At 45.1% G+C, this 25,510-nt stretch overlaps 1 protein-coding gene and 1 pseudogene across 1 annotated transcript in view; one reads left to right on the top strand and one right to left on the bottom strand.

The window, feature by feature from the left end:
• The first annotated feature begins 233 nt into the window (after window positions 1–233).
• The window catches only part of LOC139059537 (putative uncharacterized protein ENSP00000383309), a 115,770-nt gene continuing 90,493 nt past the window's right edge, over window positions 234–25,510 (top strand). Inside the window, exon 1 of the mRNA XM_070537960.1 lies at window positions 234–392. Coding sequence (XP_070394061.1) covers window positions 234–392 — 159 coding nt within the window. The remainder of the gene's footprint in view (window positions 393–25,510) is intronic.
• On the bottom strand, window positions 18,590–18,769 carry LOC135902091 (U2 spliceosomal RNA; annotated as a pseudogene).

Genomic DNA, 25,510 nt, shown 5'->3' with positions numbered 1-25,510 from the left:
GATAGCTTCCTACGATTAACACGGCTGTATACGTGCCTCTCGACACCTCAAATAACTGGAATTCCATATACAGGCAGATATTGAACTCTTGCCTTGTAAAAGTGGCATCTGGAGGGCTAAACTAAGTTCTGTTTAATGACAGAAAGAATACGATCATAACTGACTCAAGTCCCCTAGAAAAGATAGAACTGTGTGCATACTCGGGCATGTCGAAGTGTGGTCGTCGATTGTGCATGGCAAATGGTCTAGCGCTGGACTCGCATCTCACGCCGTCATTCTCATCAGCGACAGAGATGCGAGAGGTGCTGTCTTCAACAGTCGAAATTCAGTTCAGTCGCTTGATAAACATCAAGCTGCTTTTAGAGGGAGACACCGTACCTGCCTACATCAAGGTCTGTTATTTGAGACATCCGATGCGCCCTTTTGTGCACCGACGACTGTAGAGCCACAAGTGTTCAAAGCTTGGCCGTGTGGGCGCCCTCTGCAGTGGCCAGATGACATGTCATCGCTGTGCGGACAGCCATGACCAATCTTTGTATATGCAGTTTATGCAGCAAAATGTCCGAACTGCGATGGCACCCGTGAGGCAGGCTCTGAAGGCTATAAAGTTACTCCGGTTCAGCAGAAGTCATCAAAAACATTGAGTGAACCTCCAATGGCGATTCGTAACATTAGCAGCGTAAACTAGGACAAGGGCCAAAGGCCATGGTTAGCACCGCGTTCTCCCGAATATGATCGGTAACAACAAGAGCGCTTCGTGATGATGCTTTCAGAGTCGGTCATCACGGCGATGCTGCGGTGAATAACTGACACCCCGCGGTAGCTGCGGCCTCTCTCGTATACACCTATAGCGAGAACACTTGTGGAAATCATGCATGTCACAGGCGGCCTCGCGGCTACGCGCCAGTAGCCTCGACCACTCTCCGCCAAAGCGAATGTGCCGTGCAGCGTCCGCGTGCATGTTGCACAAGAGCAGTAGAATTGCGGAGCAGCTATCATCATCATCTCGTTCATACCACCTGCATCTTCCTACCCTGATTCTGTCGTTCTCACCAACCCATTCCTCCAGAGTGGACTAACAGGCTAGAGCCACACCACCCAGGCCGAGCTCACCGCTTTTCTTTCATCAAAGTTTCTCTCTCTCTCTCTCTCTCTCTCTCTCTCTCTCTCTCTCTCTCTCTCTCTCTCTCTCCCTCTCTATCACGACCCAAGGAGGCCACTGAATATAGCACTGGGGAACACAAAGAAGCATGCACAAGATGTATAAGCATGCGGAGTTTCAAAAATAAATAGAAATACTTGAAATTGTCCCTAAAACATATTTCTCACAGTATTGTATCACTGTAATACATTACACAATTCCTGCAACCTACTCGCCGAGCATGCAGCAATAATTTGTCTCCCGACCACGAGGCTTAAAAGATCCTTCCAATAGAAAGTAGTTCCTGGGATGTGCTAAGCTTTCTTTTTTTTTTCTCGGTTGAGAGAGAGTTTCTTCTTAACAACCTCATATAAGGGTCTCACTGCACTTTTGTGAAACTAAAAGCTTCAGTATTTTTTAGATTCCTTGGGAAACCTTATGAACCCGTGATTAGGCTCTCCAAGTACAAATTTATTCGAAAAACTAAGTACGCGCACATAAGTAAAATTACGGAAACTGAAAGGCAAGAAGGATAGGATGCGGAAAAGATTTATGGAACGCACCATCCGTAAACCAAGCCCCTATTGTAGATGGCCCGTACGCTTAAAGTAATGTTTTTCTTTCTGGAACACTGCTGATGCATGAAAATATATCATGGTGCTTCCTTTGAATCTAACTTCCTTACACATATCCAAGAAGTTTCCAGAAATACTTAGACAGTTCAGCGTTGTGCTCGCGGTGTTTGAGGGTGATTTATCTGTTGTTACTTGACCAGCAACATGAGTTTCAGCAGCGTGACGTATTGTGTCCAGGCGAAGAACTGGCAGTTTGCGATAGGAAGAAAACGTTAACACGCCGTCAAGTTCATATATAGCAGAATGCGAGGATTCCTCTTTTGCACTGTGAATAGTACTGGCCAAAGCTTTAGAAGTGGGACATTTCCGTTTTTGGCATCTATCTTTCTCGTCATATTGGATAATTCAGCGAGTTCGATCGTAACAAGCACTCTAATGCTATCTTCGGCTGGTCGTTTCTGAGCGCTCTGGAGCGCTCTCGCGAGTGGCGTTGTCTTCGGCTGGTTGAAAGAGGGTGCGCGCCCTGCGTTCGGCTGGTTCTTCGCGATTGCTCTCCTCCATCTTGGAGCGCTCTGAGGCGCTCCGAGCCCTGGCGTCGGAGCAGTCATCGAGATTGAAACGTCATCGCAGCACCGCGTCGCTGCTGTTGGCGACGGCCCACCGTAACCTTGGCAACCTAGGCCACTGCATGCTGGCGTCTCGACGAACGCTCGTCCCGCCGGCGCGTCCGTCGGTTTTTCCGGCAGCGCCGGGAGCTTTGGATAGGCGAATCATCGGACGTTGGCAGTAGTCACGTGGTTTCGCATCGGCAATTTCCTCCTCCGAGAGCGAGTCGCACGTTCGGCTTGCGCGCTTGTCCCCTACCTTTGAGCTCGGGAAACGCCCGATCTACCCGACTCTGCTTCGGGGCGTACAGGCGACCAGTCGAAGATACCATAAGACCAGCTTATAGCGAAACGAAGAAAATACAGACGATGGTGCGCATAACACCAGAACAGTTAGGTCCTCAGTAATCACCGCAAGATCATTTAAGGCAACGCTTTCTTTGTCGACGTTTCAGGGTTTCCCGAAGCTCTCTAGATGCCGGGTGCTGTTGCGTCAGTTGCTATCTCGGCGAATATATTTGTCGGCTCGTGTACGATGGAAGTGATGACGTCGAGCACAAGTATAACACCGACCTTATAATCTAAAGGCACGCATATAGTCTGACGCAGCGTGGGCGCGCGCGATCGCTCGCACACGTTACGTCACTTCAGCGAGAACAAAGACGTCTATAGTTCGATGCACTGGCGCAGCCTACGTAAAGGTTCATTTGTAGACCGACGTTTTCGGCGCGCGCGCAAGCGTCGCTTGTGGCCAATCACGCTGCGCCGCTGCCGCTGGGTTAGCCGAAATGCCATCCAGCCTACACTTCGACGCGGGCGCCGCCGGCAGCACTCTTCGGAGCATGCGCAGAATGACCCCCACCCGCGCAATACCCAGAGCAACCACGCAACCTTCATTGGAAGTAGTGATGAACAGGATGCCAAGGCTGCTTCTATAATTAGCGATGAAGTTCGAAGGGCCTTGCAGGATATGTTCCGAGGAAAAGCGGCAAGAGAAGGTGGAATAACAGTCGATTTAATCAAAGGTAGTGGAGCTATGCTTGAAAAACTTGCTGTCCTTCATACGTAATAACTCACGACTACAAGCGTGCCGGACAGCTGAAAAAATGTGAACATGATACTATTCTACAATAAACGAGATGTTAAAGTACTGAAAATTTATAGGCCCGATAACTCTGTTTCAGTATTGCATAAAATTTTCACCAAAATAATTTCTAATAGAATCAGGAAAACACGACCTCAATCAATCACGAAATCAGCCTGCTTCGAATTCTTGGGGTTTTACGTGCCATAACCGCGATTTGATTATGAGGCACGCCGTAGTGGAGGACTCCTGAATAATTATGACCACAAGGTGATCTTTATTGCGTCCCCAATGCACGGGACGCGGGCGTGTTTGCATTTTGCCCCCGTCTAAATACGGCCGGCCCGGCAGGGATTTGATCCCGCGACCTCGGGCTTACCAGCGCAACACCATAGCCGCCAAGCCGCCGTGGCCCAAGCTGCTTTAGGAAGGGATATTCTACATCGGATTACGTCGATGTGGTCAATCAGGTAATCGAGAAGTCTGCAGAGCAGAGTCAACCTCTGTATATCGCTTTCCTAGATTTTGAAAATGCACTTTATTCAGTAGCGCCATCATCAGTCATGGCGGCATTCAATAATGGAGAAGTACAGGAGGCATACGTGAATATCTTGTGAAATGTCTAGAAAGATTCCGCAGCTAGCTTGGTCCTCCACAAGAACTGCAGAAAATTACCTGTCCAGAGAAAGGTCAGGCAAGGATACACAATCTCTCCAATGCTATGCACTGCATGCTTGGAAGAAGTATTCCAGCTATTAGACTGGGAAGGCTTAGGAGTCAGGAGTAACGGTCTATATCTCAACAACCTTCGGTTCGCAGATGGCATCGTTCTGTTCAGCAACACTGGGGATGATTTGCAAGACATGATTCAGGACCTTAAGTGAGTAAGTGGAAGACTAGGGTTCACGATTCGTGTGCAGAAGACATGTTCAAAAGCCTGGCAAAAGAACACTAATTCCTGATGGCCAGCGAGCCTCTACAGTCCGTGCCGGGGTGAGTACGTTTATCGAGGTCAATTGCCCACAGGAAACCCTAATCTTGGCATGCAAATTTACAGAAGGATAAAAATGGGTTGGAGTGCCTACCGCACGCATTGCGAATTATTGACTGGGAGCTTACCACTCTAGTTGAAAAGAAAGGTGTAGAATCATTGAATTATACAGGAGCTGAGATATGCGACATAAACTTCGATGTTAACAAACAAAGCTCAAGAACAAGTTAAGGTACGCGCAAGGAACGATGGAGCGAAAAATGTTCGAATTAACGCTGAGAGATAGGAAGAGAACCATGTGTTATCAGAGAGCAAACGGGGATAGGCGGATTGGCGGGCTGGGCAGTCCCTTTAATGAATAGGGCAGAAAACGGTGGACCATTAGAGTTACAGAATGGGTGCCAAGGGAAGGAAAGTGCAGACGAAGACAGCAGAGCTTTAGGCGGAGAGGGGCGGAAGGGGGGGGGGGGTGTGGAGTGGACGAAATTAGGAAAATTTCAGGCGCAAGTTGGGGTGATCCAGCTCAAGACATGGGTAATTCGAGTTATTTACCTTCTTGCTGCTAGACGGTATAAAAACATGATGAAGATGAGGAGGAGGAAGAGGAGGCGGAGGAGACAACGGCTACATGAAACTATCAGCGAAGTGGCGTATACAACCTTTTTATGCTGACCAAGTATGCAGATAATATTTATATTAATAATTATGCTAACTTCCTGCATAAGGCCTGTCTATATAATGTCGGCTCACAGGCATCTCTAAAGCACACATCAACATCATCATCAGCAGCAGCAACAGCAGCAGCCGCAACCTGTTTTATGTCCACTGCAGGATGAAGGTAATAGAGTGGTTAATTATATTTATCGGATGCTTAGGTTTAGATAGATAGATAGATAGATAGATAGATAGATAGATAGATAGATAGATAGATAGATAGATAGATAGATAGATAGATAGATAGATAGATAGATAGATAGATAGATAGATAGATAGATAGATAGATAGATAGATAGATAGATAGATAGATAGATAGATAGATAGATAGATAGATAGATAGATAGATAGATAGATAGATAGATAGATAGATAGATAGATAGATAGATAGACAGACAGACAGACAGACAGACAGACAGACAGACAGACAGACAGACAGACAGACAGACAGACAGACAGACAGACAGACAGACAGACAGACAGACAGACAGACAGACAGACAGACAGACAGACAGACAGACAGACAGACAGACAGACAGACAGACAGACAGACAGATAGATAGATAGATAGATAGATAGATAGATAGATAGATAGATAGATAGATAGATAGATAGATAGATAGATAGATAGATAGATAGATAGATAGATAGATAGATAGATAGATAGATAGATAGATAGATAGATAGATAGATAGATAGATAGATAGATAGATAGATAGATAGATAGATAGATTTTATTGAAAGAATAATGAGAAGAATCGCTAATGGTTGGGGCCCCTAGTCCAGGGCTCTACGGGCTCTTGCCATCTTCTCAGCTCTCTGTATCAGCTTGAGCTGGTCGTCGAAGGCCGAGCTGGACAGCAGTGCCTCCCATTGCTCCCTCGTGGTTTTCGTGTCGGGGTGTTCTATGTTGTGTAGCGTGCACTCCCGCGTAATGTGGTATAGGGTTGGTGCGGTGCCGCACCACGGACATTTTTCCCTGCCTGTAGGCTGTGGGGTGTATGCGATGTCATATGTGTAGGTTCGTGTAAGTGCCTGCGTGGAGCCTACGCCAGGCAGCGGCATCCTCTGTCTTTAGATTTCTATGGGGTGCTGGAAGAGGGAGTTGCTTAGGTTTACTGAGCTTACTTTATTTTGCCTCTTGCTATGCAACTGCGTGTATTCGCATTCTTCGCCGATACTTCAGAATAGGTATGTCCTACTGTGACACAGGAGGTACATAATCCGTAAATCTTGCTTGATTTACGTGACAATTTTCTTCCCATACACGTGTCTTCACCATTATCCCCTCAACAAGCATCGTATATTGCATTTGTCTCTGTGACATCACCACGTATACGTCTCACATTGTATATCCATATAAATTAGTTTGAAATGCAACTTAGCTTGTGAGCGAAGCAGTGTATGCATCCCGATAAAGTTGTGACCCTTGTGGTAGATAAACGTAAACATTCTACGAGCTTACTCGTTGTATAGGATGAAAGTAAACAAAAATTATGCATCGCCGTTAGTTGTAAAGCATTTAATTTACTGTGTTACAAAGACTCCAACATGTGTGTTGGATCTGCACAGTTCTTTCGCGACATCTGCAGATTACCGAAGCAGTGGCAGATAAGCTTTTAATAGGCAGGGGACGATGATCACAATATGCGGCCCTGAATACTTTTGAGGAAGGAACGGCTCAGCTGCGAATGAAATTTCTATTGTGAAGTGCGCCTATGGCCAGATATATCGTTGTGTATGGGCAGGCTTACTTTAAACCTGTCGGGCTTAAAAGCACCGCGCTCAATATTGATCATACGAAGCCTTTTTACGCTCTCCTGCTTCGTCCGAAAGGTCACATGTACCAATATTGTACATTTACCATGCTCCTCAAAAAAAAAAGTTGCATGCGTTGCTTTTCCTTGGTCAGCACATTTGGATTGCCGCGTAGCGCTTTGGTCTTTGTTTGGAATGCAGAAGACATCCACGTGTATTTTGTTGTCCTCCATAGCATTTCTACGGACAGTGTTTAGCATCTAGCAAGTCAGGAAGATTTAACATTGCAAGCCGAGATCGCGCCTCCCAGCCACTGCAGAAAGCATTCCAGTTGGGGCTCAAGGCGTGCCTCTTACTTCTCAGGTATTTGCTATGGCAATAAGATCTTTTCTGTTGCGTATCTTCCTGACTACCTAAGGTGACAAAGGTGCGTGAAAAAATATCCGTAAGAGTGAACTGCCAAAGTCGACTTCCGGAAAGTTTAGAAAGCATCTGACTGCCTTAGGACTCCAAATCGACATTCTAGTTGCGTGTGTACGAAGGAATACCAGACGGAGCGCAGCTCCAAAGTTTGCATAAGTTTGCATTCGTTTTATACTGCGCTGTTGTGTTTTTCTTTATTTTTGTTACTATAAGGCGTACGCCTCCTTCTGCATGGTGGTTTCCTTCGGTATTTCCAGCTTCACGCTTCCTCGACTCGCTTCGAGTGCCATGGACCGCGAATGTAAACACTTTTCCGCTTCGCAGCCGAGATAAAGGGAGGCGCAGCGAATTCTGCAGACAGAAGGATCAATGATACCCCACAGTTTCAAAGGTGCGGAGAAAGTATAGAAAGTAACTGTGGAGTCTCCGTCTCAACATGACATCAATGCAAGAAAGCACGAAGTTGTCGATTGCTGAACACTGTTTTCCTCAAAAAACATTCCTATGCTTTTCTCTTTCGCTTCTCGTTGTCCGAGAAGCTTGATACGCCCCTCAGACGACGGGTCGAAGATTTTGCAGGGAAGACGCGCCGCCAAAGCACTGAAATTCATTTAAATACGGAGTACTGCCCACTTTTCCAAGGTCCGGTAACATCACAAACTTACCCAACCGACCTTGGCAAACATATGGCTTTAACTGCTGAGGAGATTGTCGATAGACCAAGAACACCAAGGGAAGCCAAACTGACGATACCCACATAGTGGCGCGGAATTTTATTCCTTACGCAAGTATAGTTATAAATTTTACAGAATCGAGTCAATATTTATGCCGGTTTATGCACCTTAGTTTCCTGAAACATTTATTGCAAATCATCGATGCTTTCTTCCTTCCGTTCGCTGCAGACTATATACTAAGTAAAACATTTGATTAAGCTTTCAAGCAATGGGCCGGATGAATGAAGAGGTAACTTTCCTATGTGCATAAAACCCTGTGAGCTTTCTGATTTCTCAACACCTACGCAGAACAAAGTAGGCACTTCATGTAGGTTCAGTTGTAGCGTAAGGTGAATGCATTATCCATTGTTCCCCTCTCTTATTCTTTTGTGGATGTTGTTCATACCAATAACTTATTAGAAAAATAATGAAACGGCGTCACTTCTTCATTGGGTAAATAAGGCCCAAACAATAAAACGCTCCTTTCCTTCGAGCGCTTCCTAAACTTACGTGAGGCCTCCTTACAGCGAAGGACCGATGGAGGAAGCAAGCATACTCTGAAAGCTCCCTTCACCCGTCCTCACGTAAGGAGCGGTTGCCGCCATGCCTGGGTTCGAGATTATTTCTTAAAAGCTTTAGGCGAACACCAGAACACCACTATTCAATAAAAAAGGTTGTATCGTCGCACAATCTTTAAGTTGATGAGCTAATATAGTGAAGCGTGGACGCTTTTTTCTAGTTTTGTTTACGAAACCTAAAGAAGTAGCGCATTACAGTGCGAAACTTGATGTGCTCCAGCAACGCTGGCACGCCGGCGTCGTGCAACGCCTAGCAACGCCTACCAAGGCTTCCATGCCGCACGCGCGACTGAAACGAACGTGCCCGGCAAAACGTACCATGCTCGCGCTTCTCCGAAAGTGGGCGACAGCGCGCATGCGCAAGCAAACGTAACGTGGTTAAGCAGTGAGGCGAAGCGCTCGTTCTGGGCCAGGAGTGGCGTAAGGACGCATGAAGGTAGCTTGGCCCAAACAATAAAACGTTCCTTTCCTTCCAGCGCTTCCTAACCTTACGTGAGGCCTCCTTACAGCGAAGGACCGACGGAGGAAGCAAGCCTACTCTGAAAACTCCCTTCACCCGTCCTCAACTAAGGAGCGGTTGCCGCGTGCTTGGGTCCGACATTATCTCTTCAAATCTTTCCGCGAACACCCTTATCCTATTAAAAATGTTGTATCGTCGCACAATCTTTAAATTTAATAGCTAATATAGAGAAGCGTGGACACTTTCTTCTAGTTTTGTTTACTAAAGTTAAAAAAAAGTTGCGCATTACAGTGCAAAACTTGATGTGCTCCAGCAACGCTGGCACGCCGGCGTCTTGCAACGCCTAGCAACGCCTAGCAATGCTTTCATGCCGCACGCGTGACTGAAACGAACATGCCTGGCAAGACGTACCGTGCTCACGCTTCTCCGCAGGTAGGCGACAGTGCGCATGCGCAAGCGAATGCCACGTGGTTAAGCAGTGAGGTGAAGCGCTCTTTCAGGCCCAGGAGCGGCGTAAGGACGCATGAAGGTAGCTATGGAGCTACCTTATGCTGAGGAAGCACCAAGGAAGCCTTCACCGAGGGCCCCTCAGTAAGGAAGCTTTCAGAGTGACATAAGGTAGCCTCACCGCAATGAAGGCTTCCTTACTGAGGTAAGGAAGATTTCATTGTCTGGCCCTACAAATTGGAATGTAGGACACTGTATTACCGGCTATACCACAGTCGAGAACACAAATCGGGAAAGACAAAAAGGAGACAAAAGAATGACAATCAAAGCAAGCACTGCGTACCTGTACATTATAACGCAGGATACAAGCACGGCAGTGCTTGTGTCCGAACATCAGCTACGGAAGCTTGGTATAGTTATTTGGTTCAATCAATGCGCCACATGAGAATGATCGCGCATAGCTCTTATTAAATATGAACCCCATTTGGACTTACGCGGAATTTTATAATAGAAAAGCATAACACTGAAATGGTGCACAGGTACAACACAAAAGAAGTGCCACGCAGAGACAGTCCAATACAGTAAGACTCACTCAAATGAATGTTCAAGGTGCTACCTCTATTCGTTTCCTAAATTAAAATTATCGCTCACATTCCTGGGGTTCTTTAATAGCACAGCGTCATCTGGTGCTCCTTAGGCTGACAAGCGTGCACTCCCATACTCAATCACGGGAAACTTAAAGCGTTCCTCCCATCGGGCTCCGACTTGATTCCACCGCTACATCAAGGGCTGTGTCACGTTTCAGCAAACAAGTAAACAATGGCAAAACTGAGCTTTGAAACAAAGATGAAAGAGCATCTGTGATTTGTGGAGCGGTGCCAGGGAGCGCGAGCTGTGCAAGCGTGAGTTTGCCAAGAGCCCTGGGGCGTGGCGTTTAAGCCCCGCGTGGTGCTGGAGTCGGCAGATTCTTAAAGCAATTCCAAACGGCAACGCCACCACCCTCGTCCCAGCGCGCGCTCCACTGCACGCGGGGTACTCGACGAACCGTGACGCAATAGCTGACGTCACCTCTGCCTGCTGCCACCTTTGTTTGGAATCCGTTTCTACTGGGCCTTGCTTTGCATTCGCACACATTGCAGTCCGTGGCGGGCGAAAAGCTTGGTTTGCTCAAGTCACCAGAGCGTAACGCAGATAGAGGACGCTTTCATCTGAAGAATCCAGAGAGGTATTGTAATGCTTGCGATGCGCAGTGACTTGTGAGGATAGTGCCCATCGCAGTGCTTTACAAGTATCATTCGTAAAATGAAGGCCCAAATAACTGACCTGTAACAATGGTGTGTGAGCTGCCTGATGTTTTCTAAGAACAGCCACTCTTGGAGGTTTAAAATACTCATGCGCCTTATATCGACTTTGAACAGTGCATTTAAAGAGGTACTGTTCTTGTTCCTTTCTAGCAGGAGAAGAAAGGGTTTAGGCAATGGTCAAATTAAAAAACAAGCACACGATTCAAGGCTGTGAAGTAGTTTCTTCTTTATGAAGAAATGTAAGTCGCGCATTATAGCTTTAATCAGGCAGCAGCGAAAGCCGACACCAAGCACTAAATGATCCATAGTGCATTTATGATCGTCTTCTCTATGTTTTTATTTTGTTAGAGCTATGCAGCCCGCTTCCTTAATGATGATCAAACGCACGGCGAAATACATGAATTAATGTTTGTGAAGTAAGCCCCACGAACAAAGTTGGAAGGAAGGTAACAGGAGAAAGGAGAATGCATTAGTACTAACAGTGATGCCGCAAGCCACCATCCACTGGACAGAGAGTACTAGTTAGAAAGGAAAAACAGGGAAGTCAACGAAACGCGAGTTTCCGGCTTGCTACCCTGCACTGAGGTGGGGAATATAGTGGTGTTAAAGAGGAGCGAGAGAGAGCAAGCAAAGGAAGGCCATTTCTTATATTTTTTTTCGGATACTTTCCTGGTCCGAAGGCATTACAGAAAGGAGTGGTAAGCACAAAAACAACATTATTAATTATGCATTAATGAGCTTTAAAAATGGCCGAATATACAGTAGTCTTGAAATTTCCAACGTCAGAAATGGTAGCGATGAAGGGAGAAAGGTCGTTCCAGTCAGCAGTTGCTTTGGAAATAAAATGATGATGACATGTTCATTTTAAAAAGAAATGGAACACCATCTTTAAACATGTGATCACAGCGGGATGAAATTTATGAAGGGCGAGGAATAAGATGATCCTTTAATAGTGAATTATAGGGACACATTTTGTGGAAAAGACACAGACTGAAACATTTACGGCGCAATGAAAGGCGCTGTAAGGTAAGTGCGTTTTTCATGGAAGTGATGCTGGTGTAAAGGAAATAATTAGATAAGATACAAAGTGTTGCACAATTTTGAATGGATTCTATTGTGTTTATCTGTGTGACTTGACAGGGATCTCATGCTGTGGATGCATATTCTAGCTTTTGACGCACTACTGTTTTGTTGAGGGTTAGCTTTATCGGCAGAGGAGCAGCAGTATTCAAGAACCCGGTTAGTGTTGTTAGTGACGTGTTCGATATGCGCATGTCACGATAAGTTGCGCGAAATATGAACACCTAGGTATTTGTACGAGTTGACGTATTCAAAGGAAGTGTGGTGAAGTAAGCATGAAGGCTGTCAGTGTTGTTGGTGTGACGTGATACACACATGGTTTTACATTTATTAACCTTTAGTCGCATGGCCCAATCATCGCACCAGTGTGATATGCTTGTAAGCTCGTCTTAAAGCTTATCAGAATCAGCGTGATTAGTTATTTTGCGATAAGTGACGCGGTCATCTGCAAAAATCCTGATAGTTGAATGGTAAATGTATTTATTGAGGTCGGTATTGTAAATCAGGAAGAGGACATACTGATTCCTGGGGTACATCGGATGCTACGGAGGTGTGAGAGGATGAACAGACTTCAGCAGAAGCGTACTGGGTTCGATTAGATAGAAAGCTTTTAATCCAGTCCAGTACATTAGGGCCAATGTTAAGCATACTAAGTTTAAGAATGAAGAAATCATGTGAAACAGTGTTGAAAGCTTTCACAGAGTCCAAGAACACACAGTCTACATAAAAACCCATGTGAGTGCGGGTAAATAGGTCATTAGTAAAACATATCATTTCTGTTTCGCATGACAATGTTTTGGTGAAACCGTGTTGTTCGGTCTGAAAAAAGAAATTACACTCAAGAAAATCCATCAGATGAGAAGGTATAATATGCTCCAATATTTTACATGGTATACTTGTGCATGATATAGGATGATATAGTTATCGGGAGAATTAGTGTTACCTGTATTAGGGACCAGAGCAACCATGCCAAGCCTCCAACCACTTGGAGGAACCTACAGACTGCGAAAAGGACATCGAAAGCATAATGGAAGAATATGGTTCAGTAAGTTTCAGCGCTTCACACTTGATTGAATCTCCACCTGATGAAGAAGATATTTGCAGGCTTCCAATTAATTTTTGTGTTCTGACCCAATCTATAGTAACCGAATTCATTGCTAAATAAGAGCAATGAGTTACAGACGGTAGAGCAGCCGGAGCACATTTGTGGAATACGGAAGCAAATACATAATTTAAAACGAAATAGCGCTGGTTCGGAGGGATCGCGACATTGTCAGTACACCGGGCTAGCTGGATTACTCTGCTTTCTTTGCCACCAACACTATTCCAGAATTTAGGTGGATTAGATTGCAGAAGTGATGGGAGGGTGTTATCGAAAAATTATTTTGCATTTGTAATAGCGATAGCGTATTCAGCGTGAATGCGATGAAATGCTGCCAGTGTTCGGAATGTTTAGTTGCTTTGGCGCGTCAAAAAATACGCGTCTTTTTTTTTTGCGTAGGCGGCGCTGATTTTCAGTAAACCATGGTGAGGCAGGATTCGAACCAATCTTTCTTTTAGGCACATAGCGATCTATTAGTGTGAGCAGTTTGTTCCTGCACAATAACCAGTTCTCTTCAATGGTACGTTGAGAAAAGTTTAGTGTGTAGTCAGTAATGAATGATCCTACTTCAGTTATAATGGATGGCGTATCGGCGGCATTGTAATCACATATAGTTTTAACGACTTTCTTGGAGCGAACTTTGTTCTTAAGTGTCAAGTGCAGAAGCTAACACTGATTCGTTTAAGGTATATTGGAAGACAGACCAAATCGGTAACTATTGTAAAAAAAAGAGAGATTTAAAGTATTAGGGGAAGTGCTGGTAGTGCGTGTAGGTTCATGAATCAGCTGGGTTAGATTGAAATCGGCGCATATGTATAAAAGATGGGCGCACTCGGAAGATGACTGCTTAAGGGAGAAAACACCATTTTGCCACACTTTGTTTGGAAAATTGAAATCACCTAGCAAAAATAAATAATTTTGGATATCGAACAATTAATTTGTTAAGTTAGAGGTATTCACTCAGGTCGATGGTTTGAACGAAGTGAAGTCGCGCTAGCATGGTCTTCTGATGCGTTGATAGTTCCCGCCGACACTGTAGAACTCTTTCTTCCAACAGAAGCCGGTCGTCCAACCGATTCGTCCAACCGGTCGTCCAACACTCTACTTCGGTCACTGGCATTGAACGTGGCTTAATGCTTCCTCGTAGCCATAGAGGTTCAGGCTACAATGTCGGCCATCTCTGTGCGGAACGCGTAGCAATTGGTAAACGCGACCATTAGCCATAGCCTACATAAGAGGGTTGCGTCTCTTTGGTGAAGTCTTGATGGAAATCGAAGGCTTAAAGTAGGATCCACAAAATATAATCAGACACGCCCGAAGTTTCGTTCATTCCATTCAGATGTTGTGCTTTGACGTGGAAGTATGTGGAGCTTTTTTGCAGCAGGTGTCCTAGAAAGTGGGTTGTTATGGTGTGGCGGTTCGCTGAATGAGCTCAATGGGCAGATTGAGAGCCACGTTCACTGCCGGTAACACCACAGTGACATGGTAGCCACTGAAATGTAACTTTGTGTTCCTTCTCAGACAAGTGGTTATCTCTTCTGTAGAGAGAGATAGAGAGAAAAGGATGCATAGAAAGGCAGAGAGGTTAACCAGAGGCAGTTCCGGTTGACTATCCGGCACGGTGAGAAGGGTGAAGGGGAATAAAAAGAGAAAGAAAGCGGAAGCAGGATATAGCGAGAAGTAGGGATGAGCGTATTTCAAACACCAGCTGCCTAAGCAGACTAGCAGACTGCACCGCGAAAATATATATATATATATATATATATATATATATATATATATATATATATATATATATATATATATATATATATATATTCTGACGAAGGCCGTGCGACGGCCGAAACGTTACAACAATAAATATGGAATTTTCGTAAGTGTGCTCGCTCCTTCGTTTATTCAACTATATATATATATATATATATATATATATATATATATATATATATATATATAAGGAGGGCAGGGATAGGGATGTTAACAAGTCAAGAGTCTGGTTGGCTACCCTGCGCTGGAAGAAGGGAGAAAGGGCAGACTAAACCGCAAGGCCTTACAGTAAACATTGCAATGCCGCCTTCGAGTCGCAGAAAGTCGGCCATTTATGTGTCGGTTTGTCATTAATAAAGCGAAGTACAACATGAAGCGCTCAAAGTTCCACAGCTGACGAGGTTGTCAAGATTTAAGCTTTCATTTTGATAGTGGCGAGTTCTGCTTGGGTGACGGAGGTTTGATAAAGCTGTTCGTTACGACGGTGCCGTTGGTGTATATGTTTGTGCAGTCCCGGCACTTCTCATGTAAGAAGAGTAAGTTAAGCCGTTTAGGAGCCGACGATGACAGGTCTGCTTTCTTTTTGTACACCAGGTGTTGTCAGGTAGATATTTAGCTGAATTAATCACCAAATAGGAGTCGAACATCTTGCAGAAAATGTGAAGCAATATGGTAATGACTCACGATGCGCAGATATCATGCGGCAAAATGCGGTGTGGTCCGTCCGCAGGTAGAAATGTTGCATGATGGCGAGGAGTCCCGGCAAAGGGCCTTATATGTACCATTAGCAGACACGTGAACTGCAATGTCGGTCTTTAGCGATTGCAATAGCTGCTGCGGTTGAAGCATTTCGAGCAAGACCTAAGTAAATTCGAAGTTTCTGGGACTGAACTCGTTGTATTGTACAGGATGCAACAAGTCGTGCAGAGCCAAGCGAATACTAAAGAGAAGCATTGAGAAAAATTCTGTTATCGGATTGCCCTTGCTGTTCACTTCCAACCAGATGTGCGTCTTTTCTTGAAGAAAGCTGTCGTAAAGTAGAAATGACGCCATAACAAAAAACAGGAGGCCACATCACCGTGAAATTTCTCCGTCGGTCTGGCGTGACGTCACCAATGTGAAGAACATCTGGTCGTAGATGTTAACGCCTTTGTCAGTGGAGAATCGCATAACATGCGAAAAAAAATGTAAAACGCAAAACCTGGTTACCTTTTCCGTAAGATTTCTGCGCAATCGAGCCGCAGAAATATATCCAAAAAAAGTTTGTTTACTACTACATGTATGCGGCGTTTTTGAGTCAGAATCTAAATGTACAAAGCTTTGCATTCACATTGCTCCGTCCCTTTTTTTATGTGCGATTGTCATTTTTTGCATGGATTTTCTTCGTCCTTTTGCATCAGTGAAGAGGAGCTATGCAGCGTTAATTACGTTATTCTTCAGTGTTCTTTTTTTTTCACTGAAGGCAAACATGTTCGTGCTCAAGCTCAACAAAAATATTTGTGGTTGGGAAAGAAAAGCATCTTGTGAAATTAAAATAAGCACAAACTGCTTAACTACCAACGGTTTTCAACCCGACGTACATTCATATCAGGACTAGTTCGCGAAGACATCTTTTATGCTTTAGCAGATTGTCCGTCTGATTCTTTCTTTTCGGAGGGAATACTGTGTTATCCGCATCCTCATGTAGTAGATATGTAAGCCGTGCCTGTATTTAAAATGCATGAACACAGATCCTGCTCTGGTTTCGTGTTAATAATTTCCTTTTCCTGTGCATATCCGTGCAGTACCCAACCAAATTCCATGGGCACTCACTGCAAAACAGCCATCACGTATTCTCTGAGTGATTGTGTTCGAAGGCTTTGTAACACCTGTAGGTTTTCTCACGGCGATGCTCAACCAACGATATACGATAAACGCATTCTGCTTGTTCTAGAAGAATTTGACGCGTATTTCTTCGTTTTCTTTTTGGCGATTGTGTGTGTTTCCACAGCTTTCAGTCGGCGATGTGACGCGAGGTTATTATAGGTGTATATAAAGTACGTTAATATCTCATATAATATGCCACAATGTCTATCGACACGTTCCGTCGACCTCAGTAGACGCCTCCTAAGTCGAGAACTTTGGTGTTGCCTAAAATCCACCCGGACATCGCCGTTCAAGCGAACAGTTACATGTCTTGCCATTGAACAGCTCAAGTACTGCTATTGGAACCGTCATTATTGTCTTGAATACTATTTTATTTGTATCGCGTCATACTCATTCTTCTTGTGAAGTTCATCATTACGGCGCACTGAAACTCGACTGCTTTTCTTTTTTCTTTTTAGTTTCCGAAGTGACCTTTTCTTCAGACTTTTCGCACATAACAAGCGTCACTAGGTCTAAAATTGGTCAAAGATCGCAGTGTATTCTGCGCTAGCAATTCTCTGTTCAACACAATAAACGCTGACGGCGAGTGTCCGATTAGCAGTAGACAACCACGAAACAACATAATAACGCCAACGAAAGACCCATGTCCCCGGAAGCGCACCGCCGAAAGTAGACCCATGTCATTTCCGGTCTAACCATTCGAAAGAAACCTCACAACAAGCAGTAAATTGGACAACGGAGAGGCTTCGCTGTCCAAAATGGCTTTGTCCTCTCGCGTATCGTTGATTTATTATCGGCTCATTTTACTTCTAGCAAGGTCGGTGAAGAGATCGAATTGAAACCAGTTGGCCATGAACATAAAGAGTCGAACTAATCGGAAAGCTCGTGTTTTCCTTGGCTACCGCTGACGTTCCTTCGTTTTTTTGTTCTTCATGTGACTCGTTTACAAGGCAACCCGCAGCACGCCACAATCCACATAGCTTATCTTATTTCACGGACTCGGTCATGTTACTACGCATCCACATCCGTATTACTCTTATATACATGAACAGGATTATAAAGCACTTTTTCAACATTGTATATCGCGTTCTCTGGTGCGGCGGAAGGCAGGTTAGCACAAAACACGAGCAACGGGAGACAAAGAGAAGGAGGCTCAGTGTATCAAATATAAAAAATCACATGAGTAGACTAAGTAAAACCAGATCCCCGCAGCAGAGATTAACACGCCATTGATATTCTGCAATGCGATGACATTGATTATTTCGTTTTCCTTTTCTTTCCAACGGTCATTACCGACATACAAAATATTACTGAGACTGGTACGCCAAACTTTGTCCCACAGATAGCGTGAGAACTTATCACTGCCGGTGCCATGGTGCTGTATTACTATTCAATTTCTTGTATCTGTTCTCCGAATGGATACCCGAGCATAGCCGAGCAATTAAATTCATGCTGCAGCGGCACTATTGTCTTGTGTCGTCCCTACTGTCTGCCTGTCCTCTAGGTTATCAGAGCACAAGTACAATGTAGAACAATACAAGCAAACTAATCTGCCCCATCACTGTGCTCGTTGTGAGTGTGCTCTGAAATTTTAGCAATGTTGTGTCGTCAAATAAAGCAGGTGAACCGATGACTAGAGAAGTCGTTGAAGCAGATCTGATTGACACGCTTGGTGAGCAATGTGAGCGCACCCCTTATCTTTCTTCACGAAAAAAAGAGGTGTTACAGCGCAAGGTGTACACGGTTTCTCTTTCTTTGTTTGTGCTGTGCCGACTATAAATGCGCACTCTCTGTGAAATAAATACCAGTAGGAAGTCAGCGTTGTGTATGTTTCTTCCAGGTTCGTCCCTTGATTTTTTTCTTGGACGCTGGTATTTGACGACCGTCTCGTAAAGTACATTTCTACAGCGACGCTGTGTATGACAAGGTTCTCGCGAAAATTGTGCGCGTCTATCGAGCCATGTAAATCGAGATTTCTCCCTATACATAGACCGTTCCCAAAGATGATAGAATACCAGGCCGACCCATGGTGGAGCTGAAGTAGGCTTTAAGCACTCCGCCAACTTCCAAAAATAAGTTTAATATCTTAGGTTCAAGTACAACCCGTATCAGATAATAAGCTGATAAGAACAGATACTACACTTTGACCTGCGTCGGCCATGTCTACGTTCGCACCACCCTCTCTTTGTCAGCGTTCCAAGCGCTTGCGTATCTCCTTTCTTTTCTTTCCGCTCTCCCGTGGTGGCGGTCCGTTAAGCGTGCTGCCCGCCAGGACCACGAGGCGGAAAGAAACGCGAACCGACGATGTGGCCCCGATCCCGCAAACTTAGAATATTTCACCAGAGCAACGACCAGGTTACAGAGGTAGTTTGGGGGGACCCAATTTTTTGTGTCCTGTGTTGTGTGTGTCTGCTTGTGATTTTCGAGTGACCTCACAACCATTACTGCAGTGCGGGACATCGACCAACGCACGATCGCCTGGGCCACAGTGAAGCAGTGTGTGTCTTCAGAGTGCCGTGAGGCGCGCGTCTGTTCTACATGCCGGAATTGGTTAGGAATAGGTGTGTCGTGGAGCGTTTTTCAGCAATACATGGGTATATATACGCCTCGGTGTCTCGTCATCTTTCGAGGCTCAACATCATGGTGGAGTGACTAGATGCGGCTCGCCTTCAATTTATGTGCACACGGCGTTTGACGCATGGCAATGAACAGTTCGCCATTAAGGGGCCCACATACATAGCTTCGCTGGTCATCCACCTTCACAGAGCAGAATGGCACTGAATTTTTTTAAGGTGATTTTTTTAAGGTGAAATGTTTTTAACAAGACGAGCTTCTTGGCTCGACGGTATGCTTCTGGAATCGTTTATATGAGTGGCGTCTACATACACATAGGTCCGCAGGGTTATATGACGAGTGCCACTCCATAAATTTGTGTTCATGACATCTGTAACACCGATTATATGCCGTTTTTGTGCTTGACTATATGGGCAATATCTGCACGGTATCTCATACAAACGTCTGGGACGGCTGCCGCATACCCACCCCTAATTTCGGCTCCCCCATCCCGACGTCATTGAACAACTAAAAGAAAATAAAGCGCTCGAATACACGACGCCCTGGGGCTGCACCTTAAAAGCGGGAGTTCGATAGCGCGCCACAAGCTAGCCGAAGGTCAGACTTACACATCCGTCAGGAGCGCGCTTATAGTCGAGCGTACAGCACAAGCTGTCTTGGTAGCATGCAACGCTTTGTGTGATTTGTTTACCACTTGTATCGCGTTTTTCTGTCCTCTGTCTTTCTTGTGCTCCTGCCTTAGTAACTCGGGCTGGTTTGCTCTGCGCCTTGAGACTCTCCAATAGAAAGAAGAAGGAGCAAGTACACCTGCATTCAACTTTAAAAGCTGTTCCCTTCGTTTTTAGCGTTGTGTGCCCGCATCCAAACCATTTCGTTGCACCAGCTAAACAAATGGTGCCAAGAAGACTAGGAGCAGTCGCAAGTTAGGAGTATCAACGTTGGTCTGGATAGAGTTATGTTCAGGTGGTCGCTCTGCAGCACCTGAATTGGTGCGAAATAAATATAAAGGCCTCCAAGCATATTCTTGCAGTAAAGCCGAAGTGATCACTCATTCGTTTGGGGCGCAGCATACCCTTACACCCTTAATTATAAACTAAAAGGGCTGGTCACAATAAGAACAGGCTTTAAAATTGGCACATTCTATATTGTGCAGCTCAAGCCTTTTTAGCATGGATAATAAACTGCAACGCCCGATTTGTGACTGTACAAGACGGCGCCGTAGTGGCGGACTTTTAAAAGTCGATGTGCGTACTCATTAGGAGGTCTACGTGGTCACTGCCTGGAACTCCGACCTCAAAGCACTTGCCTCCTTACGCCTATAAACCATGTAGCACGTCCTACTGATCGCCAGCCCATAGTTTCGCCAGATTAATCCTAAAAAAATCGGGTTAGCTAAATTAAACCAAAATTGTCCCTGATGTTGCTGCTTGTAATAAATACGGCCCTAAGCCGACCGCACAGCCAAGTTACTCTAATTAAGACATCGCGACATCACAAGGGAACACATCAGCTGGGTTGCTAATGTCGATTAAGGCACCGCTGCGAGAGCCTTCTTGCTAGAACGTACGTTCAAGCAGTTGCTGCATCTGTATAAAAAAATACTAGACGGAATTATTATCTGCTGGCTTCATACGCTTGTGGCTACCAAAAATATGACCCCACGGTTCCCATTTTTCTCATCATGATAGGGAAATATGGCACTGAGGTCTACAAGAGGTGTAAGTGTGGTAGTCCAACCAGCATGGAAATGACAAATAGAACAATAATTCGCGTACACTTAATTCGTCCTTCAACTTTCAAACCACTTTGTGATTTTGTAAGGTTATCATATTCAACGAAATATTGACGCGTGTGCTCGTTCTTCGGTGACCGCTTTTCTTTGGCTAACAAACGTTATCGCCCAGCGCAGGACGCACCTGCATGTATCGGAAATTTCTTGAATGTTATTAATGGTTCTATCCGCTGTCTGTTGTCATTAAACCTTGTGTAATCTGAGTGTACACGCGACGCGAATTTAGTAGTACTTTCCCGAAAAGACGCGGGCGCCAACAATTACTCTGGAACTTTCGATGGCTCGTGTATAAAAGCCGACGCGCTTGGCAAATTTCGACCATCGCCGACTGTGTTCGCCTCTACCATTGTGTTTTCAGTGCAACTTGCTTTTGTGCGCACAGGTTCGCCCAATAAAAAGTTAGTGAAGCTATTCACAGTTTTACTGCAGTGTTTTCTTTCTCGCCGTCACTACTACGTGACAATATTTCGTATTTCTAGCCTTCTGGAGCTTGGAAAAAACTTATTCACTTGAAAAATTCATGCCGATAAAAGCAAGTAAAGCGTAATAAATAAATACACAAGAGTTTATCAAGCCGTACGCACAAAGATTATACAAATCAATGTACTACCCGTCATTCCCATCGCAGCTGAGCGATCACACTGCTAAAGTTCCCTCTAGTAACTTTAGCAGCAAACTCTATGCACTATTTAAGGTGGCCAGACCATGAAGACCACGTACGTAAGGATTAATTTTCAGAGAGCGATATCCGCTCCTGTTTGACAAGGTGGGAAGTTCACACACTTAACTACCTCGTAAGTGGGCTCCAACATACGAAAGTGAACTTACTTTAACATATTGTGAAGCTATTATCACGTGCTCCGGTCGAATCTGCTCCTGTAAACGATGGAGACGAATTCCCGTTTCTAGGAGCCGTGACTACATCTGAGATGGCCAAACACCAGCAGTCTGACGCCGAGTTGCTCCTACTCATCAGGCACCTTGAGGGACACCCCGTCCATGTTCCGCGAGTTTTCTGCCGGGGATTGTCATCGTATGTGATGAGAAATGGCGTCCTGTACAAAAGAAATTTTTATCACAGCACAGAGAAATTTCTACTCGTCGTTCCTAACTGTCCGTTGCACGATCGTCTCCGCGGCCTTACCCGCTACATGGTCACGTGTGCATGGTTCACTCAGTGTGCCTACGTAAACAAGAACGACGTGCGACGTGTTTCTAAAGTGCCGCAGAAACCCCTGTACACTTTCGAATGAGTGAAACCTCGAGGTTTCCTTCATAACTTGCTCCTACTACTACTTTAAAATGAACAAAAGACCGATTTGTACCACCCGGTTTGAAGTTGCCTCAGGAACATGTCATATCCAGAAGCCGTTCCTCTGAAATCTTGGGATCTGCAGTGACTGGTACGACGACTTCAGCAAGTGGATTGAAAATAACTCTCATTACAGAGCGTTACTGTATTTCCTGCACAGTCAGGAGTTGTATCTTTATATATACGCTTTTATTTACTATGCCTTAAGGTTGCCCACCTCAAAATAAATATAACTTCCCTTGGGCGAGATAATTTCTGGCATAGCAAAAAGAAAGCCATTAATTTCCAAACCCACAGCCCTCCCCACAACACCAACACTGCTGAAATGTGCTAAAAATTCAAATCTTGCGTCTTGAAATAGCATAAACAGAGCTGTAAGTCACCTTTTGATGCGCATAACATCACCCATATGTATTCCTGGACAGATTCTCAAAAACATCCTCCTCCTCTAATTGCAAAGTATATTTTGATGCACAGTCGAACTTAGCCATAACTAGGGCATGCTTAGAGAACGTTAAAATTTCTGATGCAGACGTGTGCTACTATGGTTCCTGTTCTTTCTGAAACATCCGGCTTCCGATCTGCATAATCGGCACATGAAATTAAAACACCCTTAAAGCGTCTATAACGTGCTCCAGTTATGAATAATACAAACTGTACAAACGCAAATGATGCATACGTTACGACAGGAGCACACCAGCAGCGACCACAAAGCATCAGTGCACTTCCTGAACACCTGGATCACGTTGCTACTGTTATTGTCGCGTATAGTGGTAACTAAAACAATTCGTCTCTGCAATAACAATAAGCATTTGCAGCATCCAGAGCGTCAATACTATAACCATGTGTACCGAAAGTCTGTTTCTCGAGGCAACTTTTCTTCCTACAAAAATTTTAGATATTGTTAATGTTCGCGTTTACAGTGCCAAGTCAGCCTATGGATACGAGAGATACCGGCGTATAGAGGAGGCCAAAGAGTAATTTTGACCAACCTGGGGTTTTTTAACATTCATACAAAGGAGGACGCAGCAGCCTTTCCGCACTCCTCGTCCACCTTAACGCGGTCGCCACCAGTGAGAATCTCACTAGTGACCTCATGAGCAAAAGAAAAATGCCACAGCCACTGTACCACAACAGCAGATTAGATTTTCCTCAGATCTGTGCTGTTACATGAAAAAAAAATAGCATAGTGTGGTCCCACGATTCCACGGAACTTTACTTTTTTTTGCTTTAACGGGGCCCTAAACCAACCCTCTATCTCGGTGGAAAAATAGCATAGGCTCCGGTGAACATATCAGCCCATTTTGCATTCGTGCATGGCGCTTCGCATTCGCAAATGGAGCACGAAATTACGTTTTCCTCAGGCACTCTCTTTTGAAACAGAGGCCTTCCCCTCTCCCATTTTGAAGCTGCACGCAACTTTCATATGTCGTCACATGCACCAACACCATAGATGGCTGTTATTAGCCGATAGCTAACATCAACCAAGAAGTATCTTCAAAAGCAGCGGTGAGGGTCTGGGCTACTGCTGCTTTGTCTTCACGCTTCTCAACGACCACTTAGGCAGTTTTGTCGACTAAGTTAATCTAGCGCAGGTCGAGCACTTCTAATACGCCTTGGGTGACGGCACGGAGTCACATGCTTTCATGGCACTCAATACTACTCGTCCTCTTGTCCTGGAGTTTCCCAAAGGCAGGCAGGGAACTGAGCTAACATGGTCATGCAAAAAGCTGGAATGCCAGCTGACAATTCTCCAGTTTCACAACAAGAGATCTGCACTTGAAGCGGAAGCGCAGTCGTTGGTACTTCAATACTTGGAACGAGGGTATGGTCAACACATAAAAAATCTTCTCTGATGGTTGGATATGAAGCGGGGAGCAAGCGCAACAGAGTTTGTGATTCCGTTCCTGAAGCCGTCTTGGGCTCGTTCACTGTGTCATCTCGTAAACGGTGTGCGAGAGTACGGCCATTGATGCAGGCTTAAGAAAATAAAGTTTTGCCGGGGTCAGCAATTTGTAGTGCTGTCGGACAGTAAGCCCACTCTGCTGCTGTTGCGGCAAGGCTATGTGTTGAAGAAGTACACGTGCAGTTCATTACGCCTCCTTAAAAAAACTGCGCAGCCTCGGGTTTACCACAAATGTTAAATGGCTTCTGTCGCATGTAAGCTTAGCAGGAAATGAAACGGCTGATAGACTTGCTCGAAGCGCCTTAGAACTCAGGTCCACAAAAAGGCACCTATAGATCCCCAGCATAGTCTAAAACAAGCCGTGGCCAGCTGTTTTCACTCCTTTATGGTCCCCACCTCATCAGTAATGTGTGGCGAAGGGACTGAGCAGGCCAGATGTGTCCCTGCTGCATCGCCTAAGCACTGGGGCAGTGCGTACTCCTACATGTTTATACAAGATCAGACTCACCGCGTCTCCGTAATGTGTGACTTATAAGATTTAAAGTGACGTTGAACCCCACTGATTTGGCATGTCCTAGACTTGTTACAGAGCACAACTTCTTGTTTGACGCACTCTAGCGTCTAGGCTCCCCACAACCACAAGCTGGTGTGAACGACATGGCGCTTGCTCGTGGGTTCTGTGCATTCAAGAAGGAGATGTTCCGACTCCTCCTGAATATTTTGAGAGATCTGTAGACTTTGTGAATAATTGTGAACGCTTAGCAGACATGTATTTCAGGACGCTCTGTCAGAGGGTGGGTGGCCCCGCGCGGCATGATGCACGGAGGGGTCACATGCTGTGGGCTTGTCTCCTGTTGCGATTCGGTGTGTGCGTCACCTTGTTGACCCATTCCGCGCTGTGCTTATGAACAATATTTTCATCATCACCATCATCCGTACGTTTATTAAGGCGGAAGCCTTAGATGGCTCATGGGTCGAAAATTTGACCGTCTGGAAAAGTCGATGGCACCAAGAATCAACGGTACAGAAATTGGGGTCAAGCCCTCGCCCTTTGGTAGGACTCCAACCCACGAACATTGGTGCGAATCGAATCCACGACCCTTGGTGTTAATTAAGGTGAAGCTAATCAAGGTACAGGTAAATAACACACAGTTAATTAGGGCACTCGAACCCATGACCTTCGGTGGGAGTCGAATCCTCAACCTTTGGTGACGGTCGAACCCATTACCTTCGTGGGTACTAAAGGCGAAATTATTTAAGGCGCAGTTACTTAAGGTATAGTTAATTAAGACACTCGAACCACTGCCTTTGGTGGAAG

Source organism: Dermacentor albipictus, chromosome 4, assembly GCF_038994185.2.
Source record: "Dermacentor albipictus isolate Rhodes 1998 colony chromosome 4, USDA_Dalb.pri_finalv2, whole genome shotgun sequence".
Lineage (NCBI taxonomy): Eukaryota > Metazoa > Arthropoda > Arachnida > Ixodida > Ixodidae > Dermacentor > Dermacentor albipictus.
Note: the sequence above shows the minus strand (reverse complement) of the source record. Positions and strands in the feature narration are given on the sequence as shown.